This window comes from Pelodiscus sinensis, chromosome 3 (assembly GCF_049634645.1).
Source record: "Pelodiscus sinensis isolate JC-2024 chromosome 3, ASM4963464v1, whole genome shotgun sequence".
NCBI classification, from domain to species: domain Eukaryota; kingdom Metazoa; phylum Chordata; order Testudines; family Trionychidae; genus Pelodiscus; species Pelodiscus sinensis.
Genome location: NC_134713.1, coordinates 39,557,100 through 39,584,482, shown reverse-complemented (window position 1 = coordinate 39,584,482; position 27,383 = coordinate 39,557,100). Strand labels below are relative to the sequence as shown.

At 39.4% G+C, this 27,383-nt stretch overlaps 1 protein-coding gene across 2 annotated transcripts in view; it reads left to right on the top strand.

Moving 5' to 3' along the window:
* Positions 1-27,383, top strand: part of CSMD1 (CUB and Sushi multiple domains 1) — a 1,865,804-nt gene that overhangs the window by 864,404 nt on the left and 974,017 nt on the right. For both annotated transcript variants that reach the window (XM_075923597.1, XM_006137767.4), the window contains exon 4: positions 14,133-14,327. In XM_075923597.1, coding sequence (XP_075779712.1) covers positions 14,133-14,327 — 195 coding nt within the window. The remainder of the gene's footprint in view (positions 1-14,132; positions 14,328-27,383) is intronic.

Genomic DNA, 27,383 nt, shown 5'->3' with positions numbered 1-27,383 from the left:
CTGGCCAGTGCTGAACCAGAGAATTTGCCTAATCATGGGAGTCCATATTGTCTAGAAGCATTATCAACATTTCCACTCCTTACTGGACTCTTAGAAGACAGAAATTAGAAATAAATAAAAGCACAGAACACTGAGAGACAGGATTGGTGGCTGTAAACAAACTTTATGGGACTGTGGGATATTTGACAACACCTATGATAAATGGACATCTGACTAAGAAAAATCATGCTGGACCCTGGATGTTTTCAGACCAGAGTATGCCAGATTAGAGAGATTCAACATATAGTAAGTTACTTTCTTAGGGTATGTCTACACTACCACCCTAGTTCGAAGTAGGGTGGTAATGTAGGCAACCGGAGTTGCAAATGAAGCCCGGGATTTGAATTTCCCGGGCTTCATTTGCATCTTGCCGGGCGTCGCCATTTTTAAATGTCCACTAGTGTGGACTCCGTGCCACGCAGCTACACGCGGCACGGACTAGGTAGTTCGGACTAGGACTAGGCTTTCTATTCCGAACTACCTCATGAAATTCCCGGGCTTCATTTGCAACTCCAGTTGCCTACATTACCACCCTAGTTTGAACTAGGGTGGTAGTGTAGACATACCCTTAGAGAGAGGAATGCAAGTTCTGACTCTTGGTTGAGTAGCTACTCACTGTTACTTACAGCAAATTGTAAATTTGAAATATATTGGCAGAGAGTGTATAAGAAAGTTGACATGTAGTCACCTGAAAAATCTGAAAGTTAAAAATTAGTAATAGTGATGTTTAAAGACAGTTCACACTGAACAAATAATTTTATGGCATTCTGTGCTATATAACCTTTAATTATTTAAAGCAGTATGTTTTCACATCTCAATCACTCAGAAACCTAAAATATATCTGTGCTATGGAAGTCAGAGCTAAACTGAAAGTAAACCTCAGAAAAGAATCAATACCTGTCAAAACAGTTGTGATATTTAATGTCATGTTTGACTGAATAACACTGGAGTGCATCAACTTTAACTTCAGGTTGATATGTAATAGATATTGTGAAGGAATGTTGTACCCTTTTAGAAGACAGGCTGGAGTCTACCATTAGAACTATCTGAAATGTAATTCAAGAGAGCCCTGTCACTCCTGTCCTGGGGCTAGGGTGTATAAGCAGGAAGAGGAAACTGAACAAGAGAGCATAGGTGTAGAAGCTATTTAGGCTGCAGTGGTGGCAATTTCTCTCAGGTTCCAGGAGACCATTCCTACTAGACTCAAAATCTTGGAATTATGCACTTTAAGTTTTGGAATCTCTGAAACAAGGATGTTTTGAACTGTTTTTTATAGTTGCATCTGTGCTGAATCCTTATTAAAACATGAACATACTGTTTTGTTCATATGTGTTATCTTCTCATTGCCCCCAGCTGTTACAGCAAACCGATTGCTGGCCCAATAGGGGGAATTAAGATGGGGAACACCTGCAGTCCTTCACCAGACTACAAGGGGACATGCAGTGTCTGCCTACACACTTACACACATCATTGCTACTTGCATTCTCCCACCATTTAAAAAATACCCTGTATATGCCATTTTTAAATTTCTACAGCTAACATTTGAAAGTCACTTCCTTCCAACAATCTGCTGTTTTCCCCTAAGGCCCTAATTCAGGAAATCACTTGCATATATACTCTGTGCTGGACAGCACTTTAAGTCCTACAGAAGTTTGCTTAAACACAGGATAAAAATTTAGTATCTGCTTAAGTGATGGTTTTTTGAACTGGGGTTTGAAAATGTATCTTTTGGGTCATATCTGTGCAGCAGGGCTAAAGCCAAAATAAGCTATTCAACTTCAGCTACGTCAATTGCATAGCCTAAGTCGAAATAGCTCAGCTCAACTTTAGACACTGTCTACACAGCAGGAAGTCCAAGGCAGAACACTCTTCCTCTGACTTCCCTTACTCTTCATAAAAGGAGGATTACAGGAATCAGAATAAGAAGTCCTCCAGTTCACCATTATTTCAAAATTATGTTGAAATAACTGCTTGTAGTGTACAGGCGGACTATGTTATCTTAGTTATATTCTATTCACTGTCCAATCAATTGTGGACAGTGAACAGAAAGACAGCTGTTTAAAAAATATGAACACATTTTTGCAACATTCACCTAAACTTACTAATTCCACCCTAAAACTGGCACATCGTTTTAATTGAGCTCTATGAATCTGCATCACTCAATTCACTAATTACAAAATACGCTGAAAATTTGTCACAAGATGTTCCAGAAGATCTCTGTAGATTTCTGGTCCTATGTATGATGGGGCAATGACCCCCCCCTTTTTTTTTTATTTTGCAAACCTAAGTTCTTCCCTAAGTCCTGCCCCAATAGAGTAATCAGCTGGGAGGTCTGTGCTTCTCAGGTGGATGGTGCTCAGCATGATTCTGTTTTCATTTTCATTTTCTTTTTTGTATCTGTGGCATATTTTTATGCAAGAAGTCATAATTGTGCCTATAGTGTCAGGTAGATCTTCACAGACACTGGCAGTACTACAGGGAATAACCTCATCAATTTTTCTGTCTCCTTCAAATTCTGATGTCTCTCTTAATTAGAAAGAAGCTTCCTGGGATCTATGATAATACAAATTATCAATAGAAGGCTCAATTGCATTTTTTTATTTGGGAGTTATAATGGTTACCTTGGGCCCATTATTTCTGTTTCCAGACATTCAAACACAATACTATCAGGTAGCTTTGAAGTTCTGGGTTCTTTGTTTTTGCCCTCTTTCCCTTTTCCTTTCTTTCTTTTATTCTTCTATCCTGTTTGCCACTGAATAAGATAGAATGAATAGAATCCATTCACTCTGCTTCCCAGCACATCTTTTCAGGGTTTGTTTTTCAGTTTTACCTTTCCCGCTCCAACTTTTTAAGTGATGATGATGTTGATAATAATTTCTGAAGACGTGAAAAGCCTGCCTTTTGGAATGGAAATTACTTTGAAATTGTTCATGAAACTTTTACATTTTCCTGCATCTCTAGTAACTATACGCATATGCTATAAGATGGAAATCTGAGTCAGTAGCAGCCTTTGTGGCTGCTCAAGCTGGGAGATTAACATTGCTTACATGGGTTAGTGCCAATGGGGGTTCCTTATTTCTGGATCAGGCCTATAGCAGAAAGAGGTCATTTAGGTCACTTAAGAAAGAGTGTTTAAAATGCCATTGGAATAAATTCTCTGTTTCTGTTTAGGTTCATAACCATTGTAGCTATTAACCTTTTCCCTGTGACAAGCCTATTTTGGTCAGCAGGACAGAGAGATGTATTCCCCAGGGTGCTGTGGCCTCTACTTCAGCCTTAAAGCTTCCACCCTCTCTATGGATTCTTCATCTCAGGGTACGTCTAGACTACATGCCTCTGGCGACAGAGGCATGTAGATTAGGCTATCAGGCATAGGAAAATGAAGCGGCGATTTAAATAATCGCCGCTTCATTTAAATTTACATGGCTGTTGCGCTGAGCCGACAAACAGCTGATCAGCTGTTTGTCGGCTCAGCGCGATAGTCTGGAAGTGCGGGTGGCGATATCAAAGGTACTTGTCGACCACCCAGGTATACCTCATCCCAGGAGGCATACATGGGTGGTCGTCAAATACCCTTGATGTTGACACCCGCACGTCCAGACTATCGCGCTGAGCCAACAAACAGCTGATCAGCTGTTTGTCGGCTCAGCGCTGCAGCCATGTAAATTTAAATGAAGCAGCCATTATTTAAATCACCGCTTCATTTTACTATGTCTGGTAGCCTAATCTACATGCCTCTGGCGACAGATGCATGTTGTCTAGACGTACCCTTAATTACATCAGGGATCAGACAATGGATCTGTGTAGTGACAGATGTCCTTGTCCAGATGCCCATGTGGTATCTTTATGGTAATCAAGGTGCCATGACAGGGCTAGGTTATGCAGCACATAGAGAGTGAAGATCCCATTATATCACATCCTTGCAAACCGTTTCAGTCTTTATACTTTTTTGCTATCGTGTCATGATTTTTATACAAATAATGTGGTGTTGAGAAGAGTGAGTGAGGTGGAAATTGTCTCTGTCTTTCTCTGGGTTTCTTCACTTCTCTTCTCCTCCTCTTCTCTTTACTTCATGTACACTTATACCATTCATATTTCTCAGAGTACTTATGTATGAGACCAAAATTAGTAAACACATTTCATTTGGCCAAAATGTCATGATATATTTATCAGATCTATTAAATATATCTATTCTATTTGTACCCTTGACTATCTCCAGGAAGCTCCTGAATAGTCTCATAGGGGTAGCCATGTTAGTCTGTGAGGGTACGTCTACACTTGCTCCCTAGTTCCACCTAGGGATACAAATGTAGTCAACTGAAATTGCTAATGAAGTGGGGTTTTAAATATCCTGCGCTTCATTAGTATGATCTCGCCGGTGCGTTACTCTGCTCAACAGCTGTTTTGAAAGTGAAAGTGTATGCCGGGACGATTTAGAACGAAACCCCTTGGTTCAAACTAACATTACTCCTCAAAAAATGATGTGTATCATGCTAATGAAGCACGGGATATTTAAAACCCCGCTTCATTAGCAATTTCGGTTGACTACATTTGCGTCCCTAGTTTGAACTAGGGAACAAGTGTAGACGTACCCTAACTGAAAAAAAAAACCAAAGAATGGCCCTGCAGCACCTTAGAGACTAAAAAAAAAAAATGTAGATGGTGTCATAGCTTTTTGGGCAAAATATACTTCTTCAGATAAATGGAGCAATGGCTCCAGAGGTACAGAAAAATAGCAGAAAAAGATAGGACGGAGAGGGAAAGAGAAGAGGAAAAAACTTGTCAATTAGAGTGTCTTGCTAAATGAGGCTAATAGAGTGGGTTGCAGGTGCCTGATACTTAACTTTTGATGTCATTAGGGTGTGGACTTTAGCAGCCCATCCAGTTCCTGTCTTTGTTCAAAACTTGATTAAAGGTGTCAAAATTGCAAATGAAGGCATGTTCCGAAGCTTCTGAGAACTTGCCTGAGCACTTATTAATGGTTTTCAAAGTGACTATACTCTTACAAAGCAATTTCCATAACCAGGGGCTGCAAGAACATTCATTCTTTTATATTTTTTTTCTCCTGAGTAGTATATTTTCAAAATTGCCATGCAAGTGAACTGGCTGACTCCCTCTCCGCCCCCCCCCCCCCCACACACACACATTTGTGATGTTTCCCAGTTCTTCTGATCAAATTAAGTCTGTGGTATTAGGAAAAGCACAAGCAGGTAGGAACAGAGAGCTGATGAAACAGCATGTAAGACTTCTTGATGGAGGGCTCACTGTCCTGGCACAGGTTTCCCAGAAAAGTAGCAGTAGAGGGATCCTCCAAATAGCCTTGAGTGGCTTCAGGGGACACAGCCAACCAGTGCCCAAGAGGGCCCTATAAAAGAAGCTGCTGAGCCAGACTCAGTCATTTCTTTGCTGGAGCTGAAGAAGTACAGCTGGTGCCCTTGGCTAGTCAAAAGAGAACTGTCACAGGCAAGGACTGGGGCAGTGAGGAACTGCTCCTAGATGGCTATTGGGCCTGAATTGAGATGACCTCTGAAATATGGGAGAAGCTTTAGAAATGGCTAGAGCTGTGGAAAATTGTGCAGGGCAATGAAAGCAGTATCGTTAAAGGGAGATAGCGGCCTAAGATTATTCCTACCTATGTGTTGTTTAATTTTCATGTAGCAGTGATGGGACATACAAAATGGCAGTACTGTCAAGCGCTGGAGAACATGTAGGAATGTCAAATTCTGGTTGACCGTGGGTGCCATGCTATTATGAAGCATAAATGAGACAGGATTGCCTGTTAAGCAGCTTGAGTTCAGGAAAGCATTCTCACTGTTATCTTTATAGTAAAAGAGGCAAAGAAACAGATATAGAATAAATCCTCTTGGAGCTACAGAAATCACTGGAGAGAAAAAGCAGAGAATGGATCTGCTATAATAATTATGTAGAGGAAGAAAGCTGTGGGAGAACAGCTGTGCTGCACCAATTCTCCTTCCCCTGAACATTTCAGAAAATCTCTTACCTTCCTGCAGTAGGTATGACCATCTTTGTTGATTCGCTGCTGGACCACTCAGCTGTGTTATTGCTGAGATGTACTGGCTACATTGGATATCCTGATGGCCAGCTTGCAGATGATAAAACCTGGTACTTCTCTGTAGAGGCAGAGGCCTCCATTTCTAGAGCCCTCTGGACTCTGTCCCCAGTTCTGCATGCATAGTTTAGCTGATGCTCATGGCATCTGTATATATGAAAGAATATATAACATGTAACACATGTAGAATCACATTGTTATAGCACATTGTTATAGCTCAGTCTTTCCTCATAGGTCATGTGCTACAGTATCCACATCCTTTCTTTATTGGGGGGCCCAGAACTGGACACAATACTCCAGATGTGCCCTCATCAATGCTGAATAAAGGGAAATAATCACTTCTCTAGATCTGCTCCTCCTAATGCACCCCAATATGCCATTAGCCTTCTTGGCTACAAGGGCACACTGTTGACTTATATCCAGCTTCTCATCCACTGTAATCCCCAGGTCCTTTTCTGCTAAACTGCTACTTAGCCAGTAGGTCCCCAGCCTGTAACAGTACTTGGAATTCTTCCGTTCCAAGTGCAGGACTCTGCACTTGTCCTTGTTGATCCTCATCAGATTTCTTTTAGCATAATCCTCCAATTTGTCTATGTCACTCAGGACCCTATTTCTGCCCTCCAACGTATCTACCTTTCCACAAGTGTCATCCACAAACTTGCTGAGGGTGCAATCCATCTCCTCATCCAGGTGATTAATAAAGTTGTTGAACAGAACTGGCCCTAGAACTGATCCTTGGGGCACTTGGCTTGAAACTGACCACCAGCCAGATATTGAGCCATTGATCATTTCCCATTGTGCCTGACAATCTAGCTAGCTTTCCAGCCACCTTATAGTTCATTTATCCAATTCATACTTCCTAAACTTGCTGACAAGAATATTGTGGAAGACCATTTCAAAAGCTTTGCTGAAGTCAAGCTATATCACATCCACCGAGTTTCCAGTGGTCCACAGAGGCAGTTGCTTCATCCTAGAAGCTAATTAGGTTGGCCAGGCATGACTTGCCCTTGGTGAATCCACGTGGACTAATTCCGATCACTTTCCCCTCTTCCAAGTGCTTCAAAATGGATTTCTTGAGGATCCCCTTCATGATTTTTCCAGGGAATGAGGTGAGGCTGACTGGTTTGTGGTTCACTGGATTGTCCTCCATCCCTTTTCTTAAAGATGGGCACTACATTTGTCATTTTCCAATCATCTGGGACCTCTCCCAAACTCCAAGTTTTCAAAGATAATGTCCAAAGGCTCTGCAATGACATTTGCCAACTCCCTAAGTACCATCAGATGTATTAAATCTGGATCCATGGAATGGTGTATGTCTAGCTTTTCTAAATAGTTCTTAATCTGTTCTTTCTCCACCAAGGCTTGCCCATCTCCTTCATATACTGCATTGCCTACTACAATAGTCTGGAAAATGACCTTGTCCATGAAGACAGAGGCAAAAAAAGCATTGGGTACTTCAGCTTTTCCCACATTATTTGTCACTAGGTTACCTCCCTTATCCAGTAAGAGTCCCACACCCTCCCTGATCACCGTCTTATTGCTAACATGGCTTTAGAAAACTTTCTTGTTTCCCTTCACATCCTTTCCTAGCTGCAATTCCAATTGTGCTTTCACCTTCCTGCTTACTCCCCTGAATTCTTGAGCAATATATTTATACTCCCCCCGGTCATCTGTCCAAATTTCACTTCTTGTAAGCTTCTCTTTCATGTTTCCCTTGGAAAGAGTTTTAATGCAATGTTCAAAAAAATTATTCAAAAGGTTCCTGGCGGCTATGTACATTAGTAGCTAGGTTGTAGAGTAAGCAGTTGAAAAGAGGGAGACATTGGTTCCATGCCACCTGTGATCCTAGGCCAGGAACTCTGAACCACTCCTTAGTCAAGGCCTTAAGTTTGGGGGATGGCCCCAAGAGTCCAGATTCCCCTTATCTGAGGCTTCTTAGAAAGTTCCCCATTTTTCCAAGAGGGGTGGGGATGGGAGCTCTGGTTTTTATCCTTTAGACTGCTGAACTGGCCTCCTTGTTAGTCAGTTTCAGCTGAGTCAGCTCCTTACTTTTCTCCTTACTTTTCTCCAGACCTGGCATTGGCTGCAAGTAAAGTAGGGCAGGATATCTGGGCCCAAAGGCTTTCTTTAACCCTGGTGATGCCAGGCCCTCTTTTCTCCACTACCTCATAGTTAGGTTAAACATTTTATATGACAGCAGAATTAAGTGACTGAATTATTGCCAGCTGTATTTGCATAGTTTTTTCTGAAAAATTTTTCTGAGAGTATAATTAGTGATCACTAATATTTATAATTAGGGAGAGCCTAAACTTTGACCTTGCAAGGGTCACAACGACAATTTAATAGGAGCTTTTCAGATGTAGCCCTTGGGATGCACACAAAAGGAACAAATTACCTCTTTCTTCAAATGGCTTTGTGGTTTCCCAGAATGCAATGCCCCTGAACTGAGATCTTTCATCTCTATGGTTCATGCCTTGATCTTAAAACTGAAGATGATCACAGGACATGAGATTGACTTATGCACAGAACTGTGTTTCTTTTAGATTGTTCTCAAGAACAATAACAAGTCAGCTCAATTTCTGAAAGCCGTTATCTTCAATGCAGTCTTGCTTTGTCTATCCTCAATGTAACAGTGTATCCCAAATATCTTCAGATAATTAAGGGCTTTCATAAATGAGGATTCAGGCACCTGCTGAGTTGATAATCTCTATATATGAGTGACTCCACAATTGCTAAATTGTGTAGGAAACGGCATTTCTCTTGTAGACCTTATTAACACAGCAGGTGACTGACCTTTTATTGAGAAGCTTATATCCCAACATCCTTAACAGCTAAAGTCAAACTTTAAGGTAGATATCTGACCTTTGCACGTGATAGCTTGGATCGGATGGAATTTAAATAATCAAAGGTACCACTATGTTACATATTTTTATGAAACTTCAGAGGCCAGATACATTTTATGTGCACATCTGGAAACAGTAAAAATTGTGTAGATGGAGCTGTGCAGCTACTTAAATTTACTTTGCTGACATTTTTAGAAAAGGACATAAATAATGTAATCCAGTACTTCATCTTGACAAGCAGTGGCATCTTGTGAACTATTACATATTTTATTGAGCTTGGCTGTCACTCTCAGATCACTCATCTTGTACTATTTTCAAGAGGCTTTTGCAAAATATGTGCCATCCTCAAGGAATCAGGTGCCATTATTTCTAGTCGTTCTTGACAGATGAAGTTTGGAAAATCCCATAGTCTGAGAAAAGTCATACTTTAAAATAGCTTTTGGATATTGAGAGGAGGTGGAGGTGATGCAGTATGAATTTTGTCAGGTGTTCACCAATGCCAGCCATTATATATTTGGCAGTTGTGTAAATAACCCATAGATAGCTGAGATACCTTATTACTAACGAATGCAGTTTGTCAGAAGGCAAGATACCTGTGATTAATATACTTTTAGATAGCACTTCATTCCTTAAATCAGTGGTTCCCAACCTTTTTTTATACCAAGGATTCACAAACTTTTCGCAGACCGGTAACATTTTTTTGCATATTTGCACATTGATGATCTCAATAATGAATATACACATTACATATGGAGATGAATTTGCATAATGAATATGCAAATATGGAAAGCAAATGTTACCAAGCCACTAAAAGCCCCAGCCTCCAGAGCTGCCGAGAACAGCCAGCTTCAGCCAGCAGCCACCTGCCACGTGGTAGCAGCTCAGCGGGGCCGAGTGTACCACAGCCCCGGCATTCAGAGCCACCATGAAAAGCCAACTTCAGCTGCATCATCTGTCCACCACATGGTGGCTGCCGGAGCTGAAGTTGACTATTGTGAGGCAACTCTGGGGGCCAGAATGTACCTCGGCCACTGCAAACAGCCAGTTTCAGCTCCAATAGTCACCATAGCCCAGCTGCGAGCGTTCACAGCCTGGTACCTCTCCATGGATAGGCAATTGGCAACCCCTACTTTAAATTACATTCGAAATGGAATTATACGAACAGTATTACAGAAACAGATCTATGTTCAAACTGCATCAGATTATGGAATCATCAAAATGTACCACTGGAAGGGACCTCAGGAGGTCATTTATGCAAGCCCCCTAAGTTGTGGTAGGACCCAATACAGCTAGATCATCCCTGATAGGTGTTTACTTCACTGTTCATATAATCCTCCTGTAATAGGGATTCTACACTATTCTTTGGTAACCTGATTTAGTGTCTAACTATTTTTACAATAGAATTTTTTTTCCCTAATACCTAACCAAAATCTCTCTTGCTATGAACTGAGCTGCTTTCCTCTTGGCTTACCCTTGGATATGGAGAACAGTTGTGCAGTTCTCTTTACAATCAGCTTTTACATATTTGAAGATTATTATCAAGTCTCACCCTGAGGGTATGTCTAGACTATATGCCTCTGTTGCCAGAGGCATGTAGATTAGGCTACCCGGCATAGGGAAATTAAGCGGCAATTTAAATAATTGCTGCTTCATTTAAATTTAAATGGCTGCCGCACTCTGCTGATCAGCTGTTTGTCAGCTCAGCGTGCTAGTCTGGATGCTCTGCAGTCGACATCAAATGCGTTTGTCGACCTTCCGCAGTAAACCTCATCCCTCGAGGCATACTGGGGAGGTCGACAAATGCCTTTGATTTTGACTGTGGAGCGACCAGACAAGCTCGCTGAGCTGACAAACAGCTGATCGGCACAGCACGGCAGCCATTTAAATTTAAATGAGGCGGCGAGGATTTAAATCGCCATTTCATTTTCCTATGCAGGGTAGCCTAATCTACATGCCTCTGACAACAGAGGCATGTAGTCTAGACATACCCTGAGTGTTTTCTTCTGAAGACCAAGTATAATCTATTTTCAACCTTTATAATAATATGTACATTAAAAATGTAGTTGAAAAATAACAGGATACATATGATCTTACCTCAAAGTCTAGGTTCTACCTTGAATCCAAGCTATGTAATTAAAGTCCTCAGAAATAAACAAAAGGATTACTGCTGGACATGCTCAGTTTTGCAGGATCAAAGACGTTAATGTTTTTTCCCAACCAAAAATCTTTGCTGTCAGACTTCTATCAGTATTATTCTTAACTTGGAAAGCTACAAAATTACCACTAAACTAATTTGTATATTGAAAATACATTGAGATTTATATTTGCAGCCACTTACTCTAGGCTTGTATAATGACCTAATCTTGTATTTATGTGAAGTACAGACTCTTAGGCTATGTCTACATACTAGGTTATTTGGTAATACATTATTTTGAAATAGTAACTCCTGAAATAACTATTTCAAAATAATCTTATTCTTCTTCACAAGCAAGAGTTATTATTTCAAAATAACAAGTCCATTATTTTGAAATAACATGTTTGGTAGTATGAAAGTTCACCTTGTTATTTTGAAATAAGTGACTTACTTTAAACCACTCCCTAGTGTAGACATGCCCTTAGTGATTACTTTTGTATGCCCATAAATACATAGATAATTACAGTCTAAACAAATATCATAAAACTTACGGAATATTTTATTTTGGTTTTCACTAAGGGCATATGAACTGGAGTACCACATATTTCAGTGTTGGATACAGTTTTGATCAAAATGTTCATCAATGATTCAGTGAATGATGTAGAATGCACATAACATTTTCTAGAGTATATCAGGTTGGTTCTGGGTGCTTGGGACAGTGTTTTGAATTTTAGTACTATCTGCAGAAACTAGAGAAATGCCCTGAAGAAAATAGGATGAAATTCAGTAAAGGACAAATGCAAAATACTTAATTGCGGAAGGCACAGTCTGCGTTATGTCCCTGCATTGCAACCAGCTCTAGACAGTCACCAAACCAGTGCTATTTTTTTTGGTAGGTTGATGGAATCCTTGCTAAAATTGATGTGTAGTTTACATAGACTGCATCAAAGGAACAATGCTTACAAATTGTACAGATTTCTCTGCAGAAAAATCTTCACTGCATTGCTTTCAGCAAATCATAAAACATCTTCATAGATTATTTTTCCCATTTATAAAATAAGCAGAAAATTTGCCTCTCCCATCAGAATGTCACATAGCTTAATGAGCACATTTAATATTTGTGCAGTTTTTTGTGAGTCTAGTAAAAAGAAAGTATTTTAAGTATATGTACAAAGTATTTTAATGTTTTTAGAAATCAATGCATTCTTTAAAGTTTGGACCTGTAATCCAAACTTGTTTTCTATATTTTGATGGAGTTTTGAGGTAAGTGTAATTATGACTATTTAAATATCATTCTGCACAAAGCTTTACTGATGAACAACTTGGGATATCTGTATCCAGCAATGGCAATTTTCTAAGTCACATTTTGCAGTGGATTGATGCTGAAGTGATTGACCCACTGGCTGTTGATTTAGCACGTCTGCTATAGACATGATAAATCAATCTCCGAGAGTGCTTCCATCTTTAAAGTGCTACGTAGTCCTGTTTTTTGTTCCATCTGCCTTGGTACTCCATCAGTGTGAGCAGAGTAGCCAGCATCAACAGGAGAGCAGCCTCCTTTTTCCTGACTGCATGCAAGATGCCTCGGTGAATATTTGAATAGCTGAAGTAGATCAATGGTGCACATAAGTGTGGACAAGGCCTAAGACAGTGGGACATAATTAGTATTGATGTAGTTCTTTATGCTTGAAAAGTGCTGCAGAAATATTAACTAATTAATCCTCTCAACAATTCTGTAAGGTAAGTATTTATGTCTTTATTCTGCAAGTGTGGAAAGCGATTTTGAAGCTGAGCATGAATTATACTAAACCATTCCTTGCTCCTGCTTTTCTACTAAATGAATTTACCTCATGTGCTCTGTTTCATACATTTGATTGGGTGTTCCATTGGATACAGCTGGCAAATATACACACATAATTCCAACACTACAAGTTTTAAACAATTTTAGCTATATTGGTTTGGGGTTGAATGTGATAGCAGGAGATTGGATTAGATAGAGGACAGTTCCAATCCTATAACCTTGTTGTTGTAATAATATACAGTAAAACTCCAATAGTCCAGCATCCAATTTTACGGCACTCCAGATAGTACGGCATCAGTCAAAATGGCAAGAGCCTAGTGAGTGAGCTTTGGCAAAAAATGAGTCACAAGGTAGTAGCAGCTGAATCAAGCAAAACCAGATGGGACTGAGTCAGTCTGCCACTGGCATTGTGTGATGCTGGACGGTGTGGTTGTGCTACAATAAAAAGAGTTAAAAACATGTTTTATATATATATATATATATATATATATATATATATAAACCATCTTATAGTACCTCCTGATAGTTGGGCATATCCGATAATCCGGCACCACCTACGTCTCAAAGGTTCCGGATTATTGGAAGTCTACTGTACATAAAAATAGACACCAGTGCCAAGTCACCAAACTAGTGCCAGACTTTTTGTAGGTAGAGGGACTCCTTGCTAAAATTGATGTATAGTTTACACATCAAAAAGACAAAGCTTGCTAATAGTAGAGATTTCTCTGCAAAAAAGTAAAAATTCTATCCATTCTCTCCACTTTAATATCAATTTTTGACAGTAATTTTCCCATTTTCTGTCTTATTCTACATCAATGTCAACAAGATTTAAAATAAAAGATCTTCTAATACATGGAATATTTTAAAAATTGTCCCTATTGTGTCATAATCTATCTATGTATTGGACAGTGTCTGAATTATTTAAAAATATTCTGTCCCAGTTTGTGGGAAAAATAGCATGAATTATATAACATTTTTTTTATTTTTATTTTTTGAGTCCATGGACATGTGAAGAACTTATTGAGAGAATGCAAAATCTAATGTTTGAGTTTGGACTGTAATTGTGAAAGTAACGTGGTCCATAGTAAATCTTACCTCTTGTGGAAATGCATTCTATGGTGTAACTCCAGGTTTTTTAAGTAGAAAAAAATTACAAAGTTCATCACTTATAATTTAATATGTATTATATACTTTCCCTTATGATTTAACTATAACTTTTTTCTCTTGTTCTTTTTATTTCAACAGTTCTGCCTAGCCACACTTGTGGAAACCCAGGAGAAATACCTAAAGGAGTGCTTCATGGTTCAAGATTCAACATAGGAGACAAAATTAGATACAGCTGTTTTTCGGGATACATCCTGGAGGGCCATGCGATGTTAACATGTATAGTGAGTCCTGGAAATGGTGCATCATGGGATTTTCCAGCTCCATTTTGCAGAGGTACAAACCATGAATTAATAAAAGAAAACAAATACCTATATGTATTAAAATAAATAGAAATAAAACTAAAATAATGATGAAATAGAATAAGTTTTTATTTTAGGATGGTTACATGCATTAACAGGTGTGTTGTGAGCAAGACACGAGAAGTCATTCTTCCACTCTACTCTGTGCTGGTTAGGCCTCAGTTAGAGTATTGTGTGCAATTCTGGGCAGCACATTTCAAGAAAGATGTGGAGAAATTGGAGAGGGTCCAGAGAAGAGCAATAATAATGATTAAAGGTCTAGAGAACATGACCTATGAAGGAAGGCTGAAAGAATTGGGTTTGTTTAGTTTAGAAAAGAAAAGATTGAGGGGGGACGTGATAGCAGTTTTCAGGTATCTAAAAGAGTGTCATAAGGAGGAAGGAGAAAACTTGTTCATCTTGGCCTCTGAGGATAGAACAAGAAGCAATGGGCTTAAACCGCAGCAAGGGATGTTTAGGTTGGACATTGGGAAAAAGTTCCTAACTCTCAGGGTAGTCAAACACTGGAATAAATTGCCCAGGGAGCAATAAATTGGTCCTACCATAAGGGCAGGGGACTGGACTCGATGACCTCTCAAGGTCCCTTCCAATCCTAGTATTCTATGATAGGTTAATTAGTATAGAATTAATATAGACTTCTATGATTCTATATTAATTTCATGATTTCACTATTTCTGTTAACTCCTAACATCTAACACCTAAACCTGTGCAATGGAGATCTTGTACCCTTTATAAACTGGGGTTAATAATAGTATTTCTCTACCTCTCAGGTTTGGTGTGGATAAGATACATTTAAGGTAGTGAGGTGCTCATATGCTACTGTGAGGGGACTATATAAGTAGAACAGGGCAAAAAAATAGTTTACTCTTGGAAAATTTGAAAAAACCAGATTATGTTATTCAAAAGGTTAAATTTCAGTATTACTGAATTGAAATGTTATGACTTTTTCTTTGAAATGACACTTAATTTAGAAATTGAGCTAATTTTATTTTAAAAACAGGATGTAAACAATTTCAAAATGAAAAAAAGAAATCAGAATTTAAAAAGTGAAGCTTGTTTTGAGTTAAACAATATTTTGTTCAATACACACACAGCTCATAGATTCCTGTTAGTTTAATGAGTGTGTAACTGAAGTGAATTTTTTTTAATCTTTCAACTTGACCAACAAAACAAAAATCAATTTGCTTATTCTGTATGAGTACTATAGCTAATGGTCACAATTGAAATGATGATTGCCAAGATTTGGCATAACATGGCTATGGCTGGCAGATGGTGACTTTTTTTAATACTTCTATAATATCTGGACCAGAATAGCCCCAAATATTTAATCCATTCCCATCTGTAATAGTTTCTGTCAAGAATACTTTTGATTGAAAACTTAATTATCTAGTTCTTTATTATACAGAAATACTTTATAAATTTCACTATTTAAAAAAGAGAAAAAATCCCAATTGTTACATTATTAATAAAGAAAAATCTCTCAAACATTTCAACTGTATTCAATATGTGTTCAGTTTAGAGCAGCAAGAGAATTCCATATATTTTCTTAAATTGAAAACAAGGAGAAAATGTGTGACTTTTAAAAAATCTTTCACTTTTAATAATATTTTTCTTCAATAATAGTAGGTAAAATTTACACTTCTGTCTAATCTTTAAGTTAATGATCTCCCTTTAACTGAGCATCAGTCTGAAAACACTTTTCTGTTTGATACTCTGTAGGGCACACTCAAATTCCATGAGGAGTACAGCTAGTTCAGATTAGGAAGCCTAATCCGAACTAGCAACTCCGTGCCGCGTGTAGCCGCGCGGCACGGGGTTCGAACTGCCTGCATTTAAAAATGGCGCCGGCTGGCTTCATGCAAATGAAGCCCAGGAAATTCAAATCCCGGGCTTCATTTGCAAGTGCGGTATGCCTACATTACCCTCCTAGTTCGAATTAGGAGGGTAGTGTAGACATACCCTAAGTGAGTTATAAGATCAAGAATACGTATTCCTGCGCATCCAGAAATATAATTTATGCTATCATGTGCCGAAAGTGTCCATCTGCTATGTACATTGGACAAATGTATCAGACACTTCGCCAAAGGATCAATGCCCACAAAACAGATATTAGACAGGATCACAAGGAAAAAACAGTTTCTTGCCATTTCAACCAGAAAGGACATTGTCTCAACAACCTAATCACATGCATCCTACTCCAGAAGACTTTTAAATCTGCACTTGAAAGGGAATCCTCTGAACTGTCATTCATGCTAAAGTTTGACACTCTCCGCGGGGGGCTGAACAAAGACCCCAACTACTTTACCCATTACAAAGATAGCTTCCCCAATTATCACCTCTAATACCATTAGCTCACAGACATCTACCTTTCCCCACCTCTAATATCATTAACTCATAGACATTTACCTTCCTTCCCCCCCCCCCTCGCATCACCCTTCTGTTCTGAAATGTGATTTGTCCTTTTCATATGTGTTCATTTTTTTTAAATTGTACCCTTTGGTGTATATGGTTGTGACTATTTTCTTCCACTATTTGATCTGAGGAAGTGGGTCTGGCTCACGAAAGCTCATCATCTAATAAACCATCTTTTTAGTCTTTAAAGTGCTACATAGTCCTGTATTTTGTTTCAGCTTATATACTTGAGTATTTATACTTAAGAGAACCATTAAAAAATTCATTGTGATGCATTCATTGCATTGCAGCATTTTAAATTCCATCTTCTGCTAATTGTGGAATTATGTTCCTTAATATTTTTCAGAAGCAGTAGCATCTAGCATTAAGTAATTATATGCTTGCTAAACAAAGTGGTATTTCTAATAGAGACACATAACTCAGGATGAGGAAAAGGAGTTCAGGGCCTTGGCCTTGTATTTTGTTAACTATTCACTTTTCTGAACAGTTGTGGCAGTCTGGCGATGACATGACTAAAAGTATGAAGTTCTCAAACGGTACTTCATGGAATAGAATTGCAGATCATAATCTATTATGTCATTTGAGAAATTCTGAAATCATAGTGAAGGTCTAGTTAGTGGTGTAATTCTTCTGAGGATCTTCACTACTCTGCCATAAAAATATTTTGTTAGCATGACTACACTAAATTTCCTGGTGCTGGAATGTAATAATACAATGATAAACATTTGTTTTAGATAGATTTCCTTTTTCATGGAAATCACTTTGCCAGCAAGCTAGAAAACAACTGGAAAAAAGTTAGTAGGCACATGACAAAAAGTTGAAGCACTACTAAAAATTATCTATGTATTTTCATAAGGTAAGTCATAGTACTCATGGACATTTCTTCTACCACTGGTTTGGTTAACTGGGCACTTTACATATTGCACAAGCTGATGGAGGGGAGTGCTTGAATAAGTATCTACACAAACTGCTTTCCTCCTGCACTGACATTAAATCCATTAAAAAAACACCACAACCCTCCATACACACACACACACACACACACAAAGGCGTAGAACCTTGTTTCTATTACACAACACAAAAAAGCATTAAAGTTGGCCAGAGTGGCCTGTGAGAAATCCCCTGTCATAGAATAACTTAATATTCAGGGGATCTGGGGTGGTATTTCAGGTATGTTGCAGAGGTCAGCTTGTAAGGTCAAATCTTAGAGTTGTATACCTCCAAATCCCTTTATTTCTTCTACTTTTCCATTTTTGCTCATGCGGGCAAAGTCTTCTCTGACCCCCAAAGGTGTGTCTCTCTCTAACCCCCTAGAAAACCTCTACAACTATGCTGTTATCACCATTGTCTCTTCAGCTCTTTCAACTTGCTTTTGTGCCACATATGCCCAATGCAGCTTTTGTAGTATTGTTTCCCTGTAACTCTGAGCCATACCTCCCTGATCCCTCTGTTAACAAAGTTAAGGATGTCCTTGTTCAAAGTATGGAGGTATTCTACAGAGATGTTATAAAACATTGAAGCATGTGATATGCATGTGATATTTAACAGTTTTGCATTAATTTTGCTTATTACTATAGTTTTATAAAAGAGAAGGTTAGTGGGAGTACCTGTTAAAGGCAAGATGCCTAGCCTATGCTTATTTATTTCAGAGCGTGCAGGCTTGGTGAACTAGTAGGTGCAGTGGTAGCACATTGCATATTTGAATGCAGAACATCAAAATTGTACAAAAAGGGATATTTAGGATTTAAAAATGCTTCTATTAGGCTTGTTGACATCCTGATTTGTGTCACCAAAACCACACGTGTTGCACCTCCTATACTTTATATCATCCTCCACTTCCTGACTCAGCATACATCTCAAATCACCCCAGCTCTTTCCCCTTTGCTCTCTTTTACTACCATCTCGACTTCTGTGCATGCATTTAATGAGAAATATATACATTTTCTATCACATTTCTCCCTCCAAATTACTGTCATGTCCTTCTACAAGCTCCATTATAGCTAAAGGGACATAAACAAAAGCCAAAAAAAATAGTCAATATCCCCCTTTTCATGTCCCCAAAGTGCTCACTATTGTGTTTACAATCGCACAGCTTGAGATAACGAACTGATCTTTGCCAAACTTTAGTTGGTCCTCCCTGGTCCAGCACTGTGGAGACTGACTCATCCCAGATGAGAGATTTTTCTGGACCAGGGGAGGTCATTTCAGCCCCCATCCCTGTTTCTTTCCCCCACCCCCTTGGGCTTCCTGGCTTTCTCCCCAGCCTAGCTGAGCAATGTGTTGGCTTCTTGCCCCCCCTTCTCTCCCACTGCAGCCCAGCTGAGCCACATGCCAGCTCTTTGCACCCTCCTTGCAGGCCAGCTGATCCACACACCAGCTTCCTGCCCCCGTCACAGTCGAGCTGAGCTGTGCGCCAGCTTCCTGCCCCCACCCGTACAGTCTAACTGAGCTGCACACCTCCTGCAGTGTGCTTGAACTTTATGAACCTGGAACATCCACGGTCATGCCGGACCATGGATGTTGCCAGACCAGAGAATCCCAGATTTTAGAGGTGCAACCTGTACATGCTGTGTGAACCAGAAGAATTCATTTAAGAATTCATCATTTCCAACTCCCTAGCATTTTAAAAATATAATATTATTTTCTTTAGTAACTATACTAACTGCAGATTTATGATAAGACAATTCTTCTAAAAAGGACCTACTATATATATTTTTCAGACTCTCTTGTTGATTATATTTGTATGAGTCAAGATTTTTCTGATGCTGACATTAAAAATACAAATTGAATTAAGTGAGCTTACATTTTTAGGCTTTCCCTATGACTGTGAAAATGATTTAGGTGGAGAAAAGTACATGTAGGAAATTACTGTTTACAGAAACATAAATATTGGAGGTGTAATAAAGTAAGAGGTAAACTAAACATACAGGCAGCTATGTGCCAGGAAGAACAAAATGGCTCAAATAATAATTAATTAGGTTCTCTAATTAAATGGGGTGATTGGAACATACAGGTAGGAAAGGTATTTAATCAAGAAGAAGCTGAATGTTTAGAGTTGAGAGAGGAAATGTGATGGATATGATTCAGTAGTGAACCAAAAGATAAAAGCATATATGGAAAAGTAGTTGTCATATAAAAGGTCTGAGAATCAGAGCTAAATACTTTTCTGGTCTTTCCACTCAGTGGAAGATTCTGAATGGAAAGAAAAACACAACAGAACTAACCATGAGTCAGGTATGGCAAGTTTTTGGAAATTAAATGTGTCTACTTTTGCAGCATTTCTATCAGACATTTAAAAACTAGTAGAACTTCTGATCTGTAGGTAACAGGTCAGAGGATTCTTTTGTCTAAATTGTAAATAGGCATGTGATCTCATTCGCCTCCTTCACTTTGACCCCCGTAATAGGTGTTAACCTTCCTGTTCACATACAATCTCCTTTGCCCTAACAAGCATCCAGAACAATTTTCAGGGTTACGTAAACAAAATATAATATAAACCATTAACCAAAGGGACTACCTTCCTGATTCTGAAAATTAAAATCTTGCTTATTTTATCATCTTGGAAAATTATAACATATTACCCATAATTATTCACACAATATGCAAATAATGAATAGACAGAAATTCTATTTACACACATGAAAAAATTAACTAAACCAATGTTTTTATAATAAGATGCAGAAAACCATTGATTTACCTTAGAGTCGTGACAGAATTTTCCCTGTGGCCCACAAAAGCCGTGTTTTACAGTAAATATTTCTTTTCCAAACTTGGTTTCCATACTAAATTTTGACAAGGCAGAAGAATTATTCTCTAAAAATCTCAGTTTGAATTACTCAATTTGTACTTAGGATATCTGTTGCTATCGAGGTATTAATATTTTCATTCTGAACAGTCTCATCAAGCACTATCAAGTTTGAATATCTTGAGGTTATCAGGATTAAATCATTTTCAAAACAGTCACTGAAAATATTCCATGTTTTGTTGTTGTTGGTAACTGAAGACATCGTGGGCACATTTGATGCAGTGACAGTGTTAAGAAAGCCATCAATTTCTGGCAACTTTACAATTTGCTCACTTTGATTCCTTTTGTTTCTTGCACATAGCAGCTCCACTCAGTTGTTTTGACATCTTAAAAACAGTGCATAAATTTCTAGCAATAAAACTAATGCTAATAACATATCCCAAACTTTAAAATAAATAGAAAGGTACATAGAAACCATGCATGCAGTTAATGAAAAAGCCCAAGGGCCTGAGTCACTATTGTGTTTCTCCAGTTTCATTGGATCTAAATGAATGAAGCCACACACTTATAAAAGGAAAGTAATGCAAATGAGGGAAAAATCCCAAATATTTTACATATGAACCAATAATTGCACAAAAAGAAACTATTGTAATTTGAGTATAAACAATATTTTTTTTATATTCACCAGTCATGTTGCTGGTCACACAATGCAAACAAGTGTTGTTTCAAATATACAAACCTCTTGAAAATGTGGTGTCTGTGTCTCAGAAACCAAGCATAAAAATCCATGTTGCCATAAAAGGCTATGTCTACACTGCAGAGCTATTTTGAGATACCAGAAGTATCCCAAAATAGCTATTCTGCGTCTTTTGAGCAAGCTTGTTATTTTGAAATATAACAGGCTCGCTATTCCAACATCCCTGTAAACTTTGTTACATGAGGATTAAAAGGCTTTTTGGAATAGTGCTCTATTTTAAAATTAACTCAAAATAAGCTACGTAATTTGCGTAACTCAAATTGCCTAGCTTATTTTGAGATAAAGGTGAAGTGTAGATGCACCCTAGTTTCCTGACAAACAGTTAAAACTACCTCCTCTGCACTTTTCAAAGGTCAGGAAACATAGTTTTTTTTATATTACTAAGTCAAGCACTTAATGATATGTCATGTTCTATATCATAGAAATATTACCTGCCCTAGATAAAAAGGGAACTCTCCCCAATCGCTGTAACATTTTTAAGTACCTCTTGGATATACATGCTATCTAAATTTTATGTGTGATCCTGCCTTATATAAGTAAAATTCATTGGTATGCTCCAGCTACTTTTGGGGCACTCCATCAACACAGTTTAACTAGCTGATCATACCATGTCAACAATGATTTTCTGTTGTTAACATGTTGCTCAGGAGCAAGAGTGCTCCAGTGAATTTACCCAAGTTAGGACAAACACATTCTATCAAACTAAAAAGAGATTAATTCTGATCAGTGGCTGTTCCACATGCACTCCCTACAAACTTTATTCTGGAGTCTTTCACATTAGTCATAGCAGGAACATGACACCCAGCATGCATTCTCCACATTCTGAGCCCAAACCATCTATCTGACCTCAAGCAACCTCAAATGACCAGAATGTAAACTGGGATATGAATCAGGGAGATATACACATTGCACCAAAGAGAAATTAAAAAATGTGCACAAATCTCTATACTGTGTAGAATCCTGTTAGTGTTCAGGCAAGGACTGTGTCATAGGACATATGTGTCATGTAATAAGTCCTGCTGGCAAACAATGGAATTGTAGATGGTCCAGGCCTCAGTTTCACCTAGATCCATCAATACATTCATCAAGAATTTCTGAAGGAACAATGTCCCTTTTGAGAGGTTTAGTTTATTAACCAAAGACCAATGAAAATTCAAGCAAGGCTTCACTGTAGCATCTGAGCCAGAGTCAATCTTGATCTATCCATTCCTATGTAGGCCCATGATCTCCAACAGGATTTTCTGAGCTTAGGTCTTCTCTGTGGTTAGACTTTTCAGCACTATGCTGGGAAGAAACATTCTTCGAGCTAGGAGTCTGCAGAGATAGGTCAGCTGCAGCTTATCTGTGGGACAGCAGAAGTTATGGACTGGGCTTTCTGCCACTGTTTGGAAGTTCCCTGTCCCTCAGGGCACACCCTCCAGATGTCCTACTCTTGTGAGCAATCTTGCTCAACTCTCCCAGGAGCTCATCTCTTCAGGAGCTTCCGGGCTCTAGGAATTACCTCAGCTGAGATTAGCTGCCATCTGGCCAAATAGAGATTTAATGAGTTCCAGGTGGATTTGAGTTGGCTCATCTGCCTTTACAGGTGCCTTTCATGGGTAGGCTAATCTGTGATGCTCCTGAAAGGGCTGGCTGGCTCCCAATACAGGCCTGATACTTTCTGTTCATGCCAGTTTAGACGTCGTCCTTCCTGCCCTGAATGTCATCACTTTTTCTTCCATGTAACATTTTAGAACTGAAGGAGCTCTGAGTGACCTAACTGTAGCCTGTGCTTACTTGAGTATTGGAGACTCATGCTTATGGGTCTAGAGGTTCTAGTTTCAGTGACCACTGCTGCTGTTCTCTCACTGTTGTACTTCCTTGAGGTTGTGAGGCATCTTGCTACAACCTGCTTTTAGTGTGAGGAAGCCTTGTCTTTGGGTACATCTAGACTACATGCCTCTGTCGTCAGAGGCATGTAGATTAGGCTACCAGGCATAGGAAAATGAAGCGGCAATTTAAATAATTGCCGCTTCATTTAAATTTACATGGCTGCCGCTCTGAGCCGATCAGCTGTTTGTCGGCTCAGCACGGTAGTCTGGACGCACGGGTGTCAACATCAAAGGCATTTGTCGACCACCCAGGTATGCCTCCTGGGATGAGGTTTACCTGGGTGGTCAACAAATGCCTTTAATGTCGACACCCGCACGTCCAGACTACCGCGCTGAGCCGACAAACAGCTGATCGGCTCAGCGCGGCAGCCATGTAAATTTAAATGAAGTGGCGATTATTTAAATCGCTGCTTCATTTTCCTATGCCTGGTAGCCTAATTTACATGCCTCTGACAACAGAGGCATGTAGTCTAGACATACCCTTTGCTAGGCAGGGACAGCTCCCTTACACCACCACTAACAGGCAATAGAAGCAATCTTTGTGATGCTGGCAGACCAGGTGCCAGTTCATGCCAGAGAACCAGACCAATTCACCAACTGAAGATAGATTGAGATAATTGTTAAATGTATGAGTCTATTTCATGTTTCATGAAAATTAATGATTTGTTGCAAGAATTGTTTTCACATCTGTGTATCTCATTATAATATTGTAACAAACATTTATGGTATGTATAACTAACTCATCAAATGACAAAGGAGCATGTTGAATGAAAATGAAGAACTTTAGCAGAAAAGTACTCATTTCAAAACAAATTGCCATTGTTATATTTGGAGGTCAAAGCCTTGAAATACATCACTTGTACTTTCATCATCAAAGAAAGAGCCCATGTGGGTAGAGAGCCTGGTGGCTTGTTTTCTGTGGGAATAAGTATGTATTCAGGGAAAGATCCTTCTTCTCTGAGCTGTTTGGACAGTTATAAGGTGCAAAATGCAGATTTCACAGGATAATTTGGGTAGATTTGGAAGAGTTTGGGGAAACTGGCAGATTATTAGATTTTGCTACTATTTAGGATTATAGATTGACTCAGTGTGTATACATTGTACAAGCTTTAAACTCTTCATAACTCTCATTTCTTTTTTCTTAGAAAAGTAACTAAAGGTTTATGAGCTATAGAATTTGCTTGTAGAGCTGTCTTTGGCATTAAATTTAAGGTATTCAAGAATCTGGGGTAGATGATTGGTCTCTTGGGATAGGGAAAAACCCAAATGTGGTATGATTTTTGCTTAAGTAACCAAGTGGTTTGCTTAGGTGGCAAGATAAACTAGAGAATCTAAGACTAGAGAATCTGTGACTCCGTGGTAAGACTGGTATAGAGATCCAGGAGTTCACATTTGTTATTGGCTGGTAAAATCTAATTGTACGACATACCGCCAATTTGGGGTATCTGTCCTGTTTTCTCTGCTCTGAGGTAGGCACTCGCAGTGGTGAGCCAGTGCAGACAGCATGATGCTCCACCATCCCTCTGAGTCAAGAACTAAGCATGCTCCAACTTCCTATGAGAACCCCCTTTTGGATGTCCAGTTTCCATTCCACTGGACAGAATTTACAAATGTACTGCTCCCAAAGGATTAGTACACACCAGCCTAACAAATTTTGTCCCAGAATCTCTGCTCATTTAGCACAGTCATTAGATATGTTAATAGTGAGAACCATTGCAACTTTCTTAAATAGAGACTAGAAGGGAAACCAACAGAGTTAATGAAAACTTTGGATTACATATAAAATACAATCATACTACTTGTGCTAGAGCAGTGGTCCCCAACCTTTTTAGGTTGTCGGGCACCAGGGGACGTGGCCGTTTGCCCGCCGGGCGCCAGGGACCGGGGGCGCCTCCCCCCCATCCACGCGCCCGGGGGTGGGACCCCACCTAGCTGCGCGCCCGGGGGCGGGGCCCCCTCCAAGGGCCGCGAGCCCAGGGGCGGCGCTCCCCGCCCCCCCCTCCCGCCGAGTGCCGCGCACCCGGCGCTCCCCCCCCTGCCTCCCGCCGAGTGCCGCGCGCCCGGCGCTCACCCCGCCAAGCGTACTCCCCCCCAAGCGCCCGTGGGCCATGTGCCCGGGGCCAGGCCAGGCCAGCCCCGAGCACCTGGCGGGCGCATTGAAATGCCCCCGCGGGCGCCATGGCGCCCCCGGGCACCGTGTTGGGGACCACGGTGCTAGAGTCTAGGCTTAACTCACAAGTTCTGCTCTAAAAAAGTGTAGCTCACACAAAGGTCTTTTTTTCCCACTCATTAACCACCAGAGTGGCTGTGATCTCTGTTCATAAGACAAGTACACTGGCAGCTTCTCCCCCAAGTGAAGAATTCTGGGTACACCTCTGTACCCTATGCATTATTTGGAGGAAAACAAAAGATTAATTCTAGACAAGTTTTTATGATGTGAACAGAAATTACCAACTATGCATAGGAGAGGTTGCACTATGGTGATATGCCCATGGGTATAAAGACTCTTGCCCTGATATGTATCAACAGGAGAATTTGAAAGGTAGGGAAAAACATGAAATGTGAACAGGTCAATTGTGCAGGCAGAGACTGTAATGAAGTGCTCTCTGAAAACAAAGACAAGAAATATGGATTTTATGTACTGTTGTACCAATAAAAGCAAGCAGGATCTTATGAGGGGGATAAGGCAAAAAGCCACATTTATTGTAAAGATAATAATAAAAAAAATAAAGAAAAGATAGAAGCAAACAACATTGTTTAACTACTTAACCCATATACATATAAACATTCATTCATCCATTCATTCAGGTTCTGTGTATTTGTTATAGTTACCAGCCTGGAAGGTGCTTGTGACAGAATACTGGCCAGGTATTCTGTACACAAGTGATGGTAGTGGGGAGCGAAGTCCTGATCAGATGCGCATCTGAAGCTCCTGGTAGGCTGGCAGCAGAACCTTGGACTCTGATTCCATAGTTTTTTAGTCCAGTTCTTATATGAATTTCTTCCTATGCCAGTCTATGGAAATTGCTGCATCATGCTGATGTCTCCAGGGTGGCTGCCAGGTGCTCGTCAGTGATCTCATCGGGTGGACCTCCAGTACTTGGTTTTCTCCACTTGACACCTTTTGGTTGCACTGGCACCTGACGCCTTCTTCAGCCCTTTTTTGCTGTATTCTCAGGCTGGCACCTCTCAGAACCATTCACTCATCATCCAAGCACTCTCTCTCTCTTACATACATTCCTTAATTAATGTTTCCAATACAATATTTTTGTATAATAATAACTTTACATGTATCAGAGTTGTAGTTACAAAAAGTTTCTGGGTGGTATTGCTTAAAACATTCTCTGAGTGCTGAGTAAAGTTACAATGTTTTAAAAAGAACAGGCGTCAATTAAGTAACAATGCCCTTAGTCAATTACAGGGCTTGGCTCCCATAGCAGAGTTAGTGGCTTGACAATGCATTGTTACAATGTATCTCTGCAATGTCAATTTCAAGCAGCCCCTTGCACAAGCTTGAGCACGCCCTGGAGCACGGGGGGGGGGGGGGAGGGGGGGGCTGTTTCTGGCTACATAGGATTATATTCTTAACAGTTCTAAGATACATGACCTAATACATTATATTCTAAAGAGGCAATAATAATAATAAATCTAAACATTTAACAATCTTAACAAATAATAATAATAAGAAGAAGAATTAATAATAAATCTAAACACTTTAAGTTGTGGGGAACAAATTATGGGGAGTCACTTCCATTTGGAGGAATCATTTTCAATACTTTAATATGTTATCCCTACAGTACCACACAATTGGGAGTCTGTGAAATGACTTAAAGGGTTTAATGTGAAGGAGGCAATGGACAGAAATTCTGAATTTGGAACAAGAGTTATGAAAGGCCTAAATAGAAGAAAGTTAGTATGAAAAGAGGAGATGGCCAAAATGAGAGATGAGACAGTTTTCTAAAAGTGAAAGGACTTCTGACATAGATAGCCAAAATCACTTCATGCTGTATAACTGAGAAAAACATTAGAGGATGATGATGAATGAATAGTAAGGTATTTTACTTCCTGTGTCTTGGCATGAGAAGATTATTAGTAAATACTTACTTCATGTATCTTTCTCTCAACAAAATAGTATTTCTTAACAAGTTTAAACACTATTTATTTAAATAGTAGGGAGAAATTATGCCTCTAGCACATTTGCTATTTAAAGAAGAAAACAGGAAAAACCTGTCCTGGTTTTTGTTT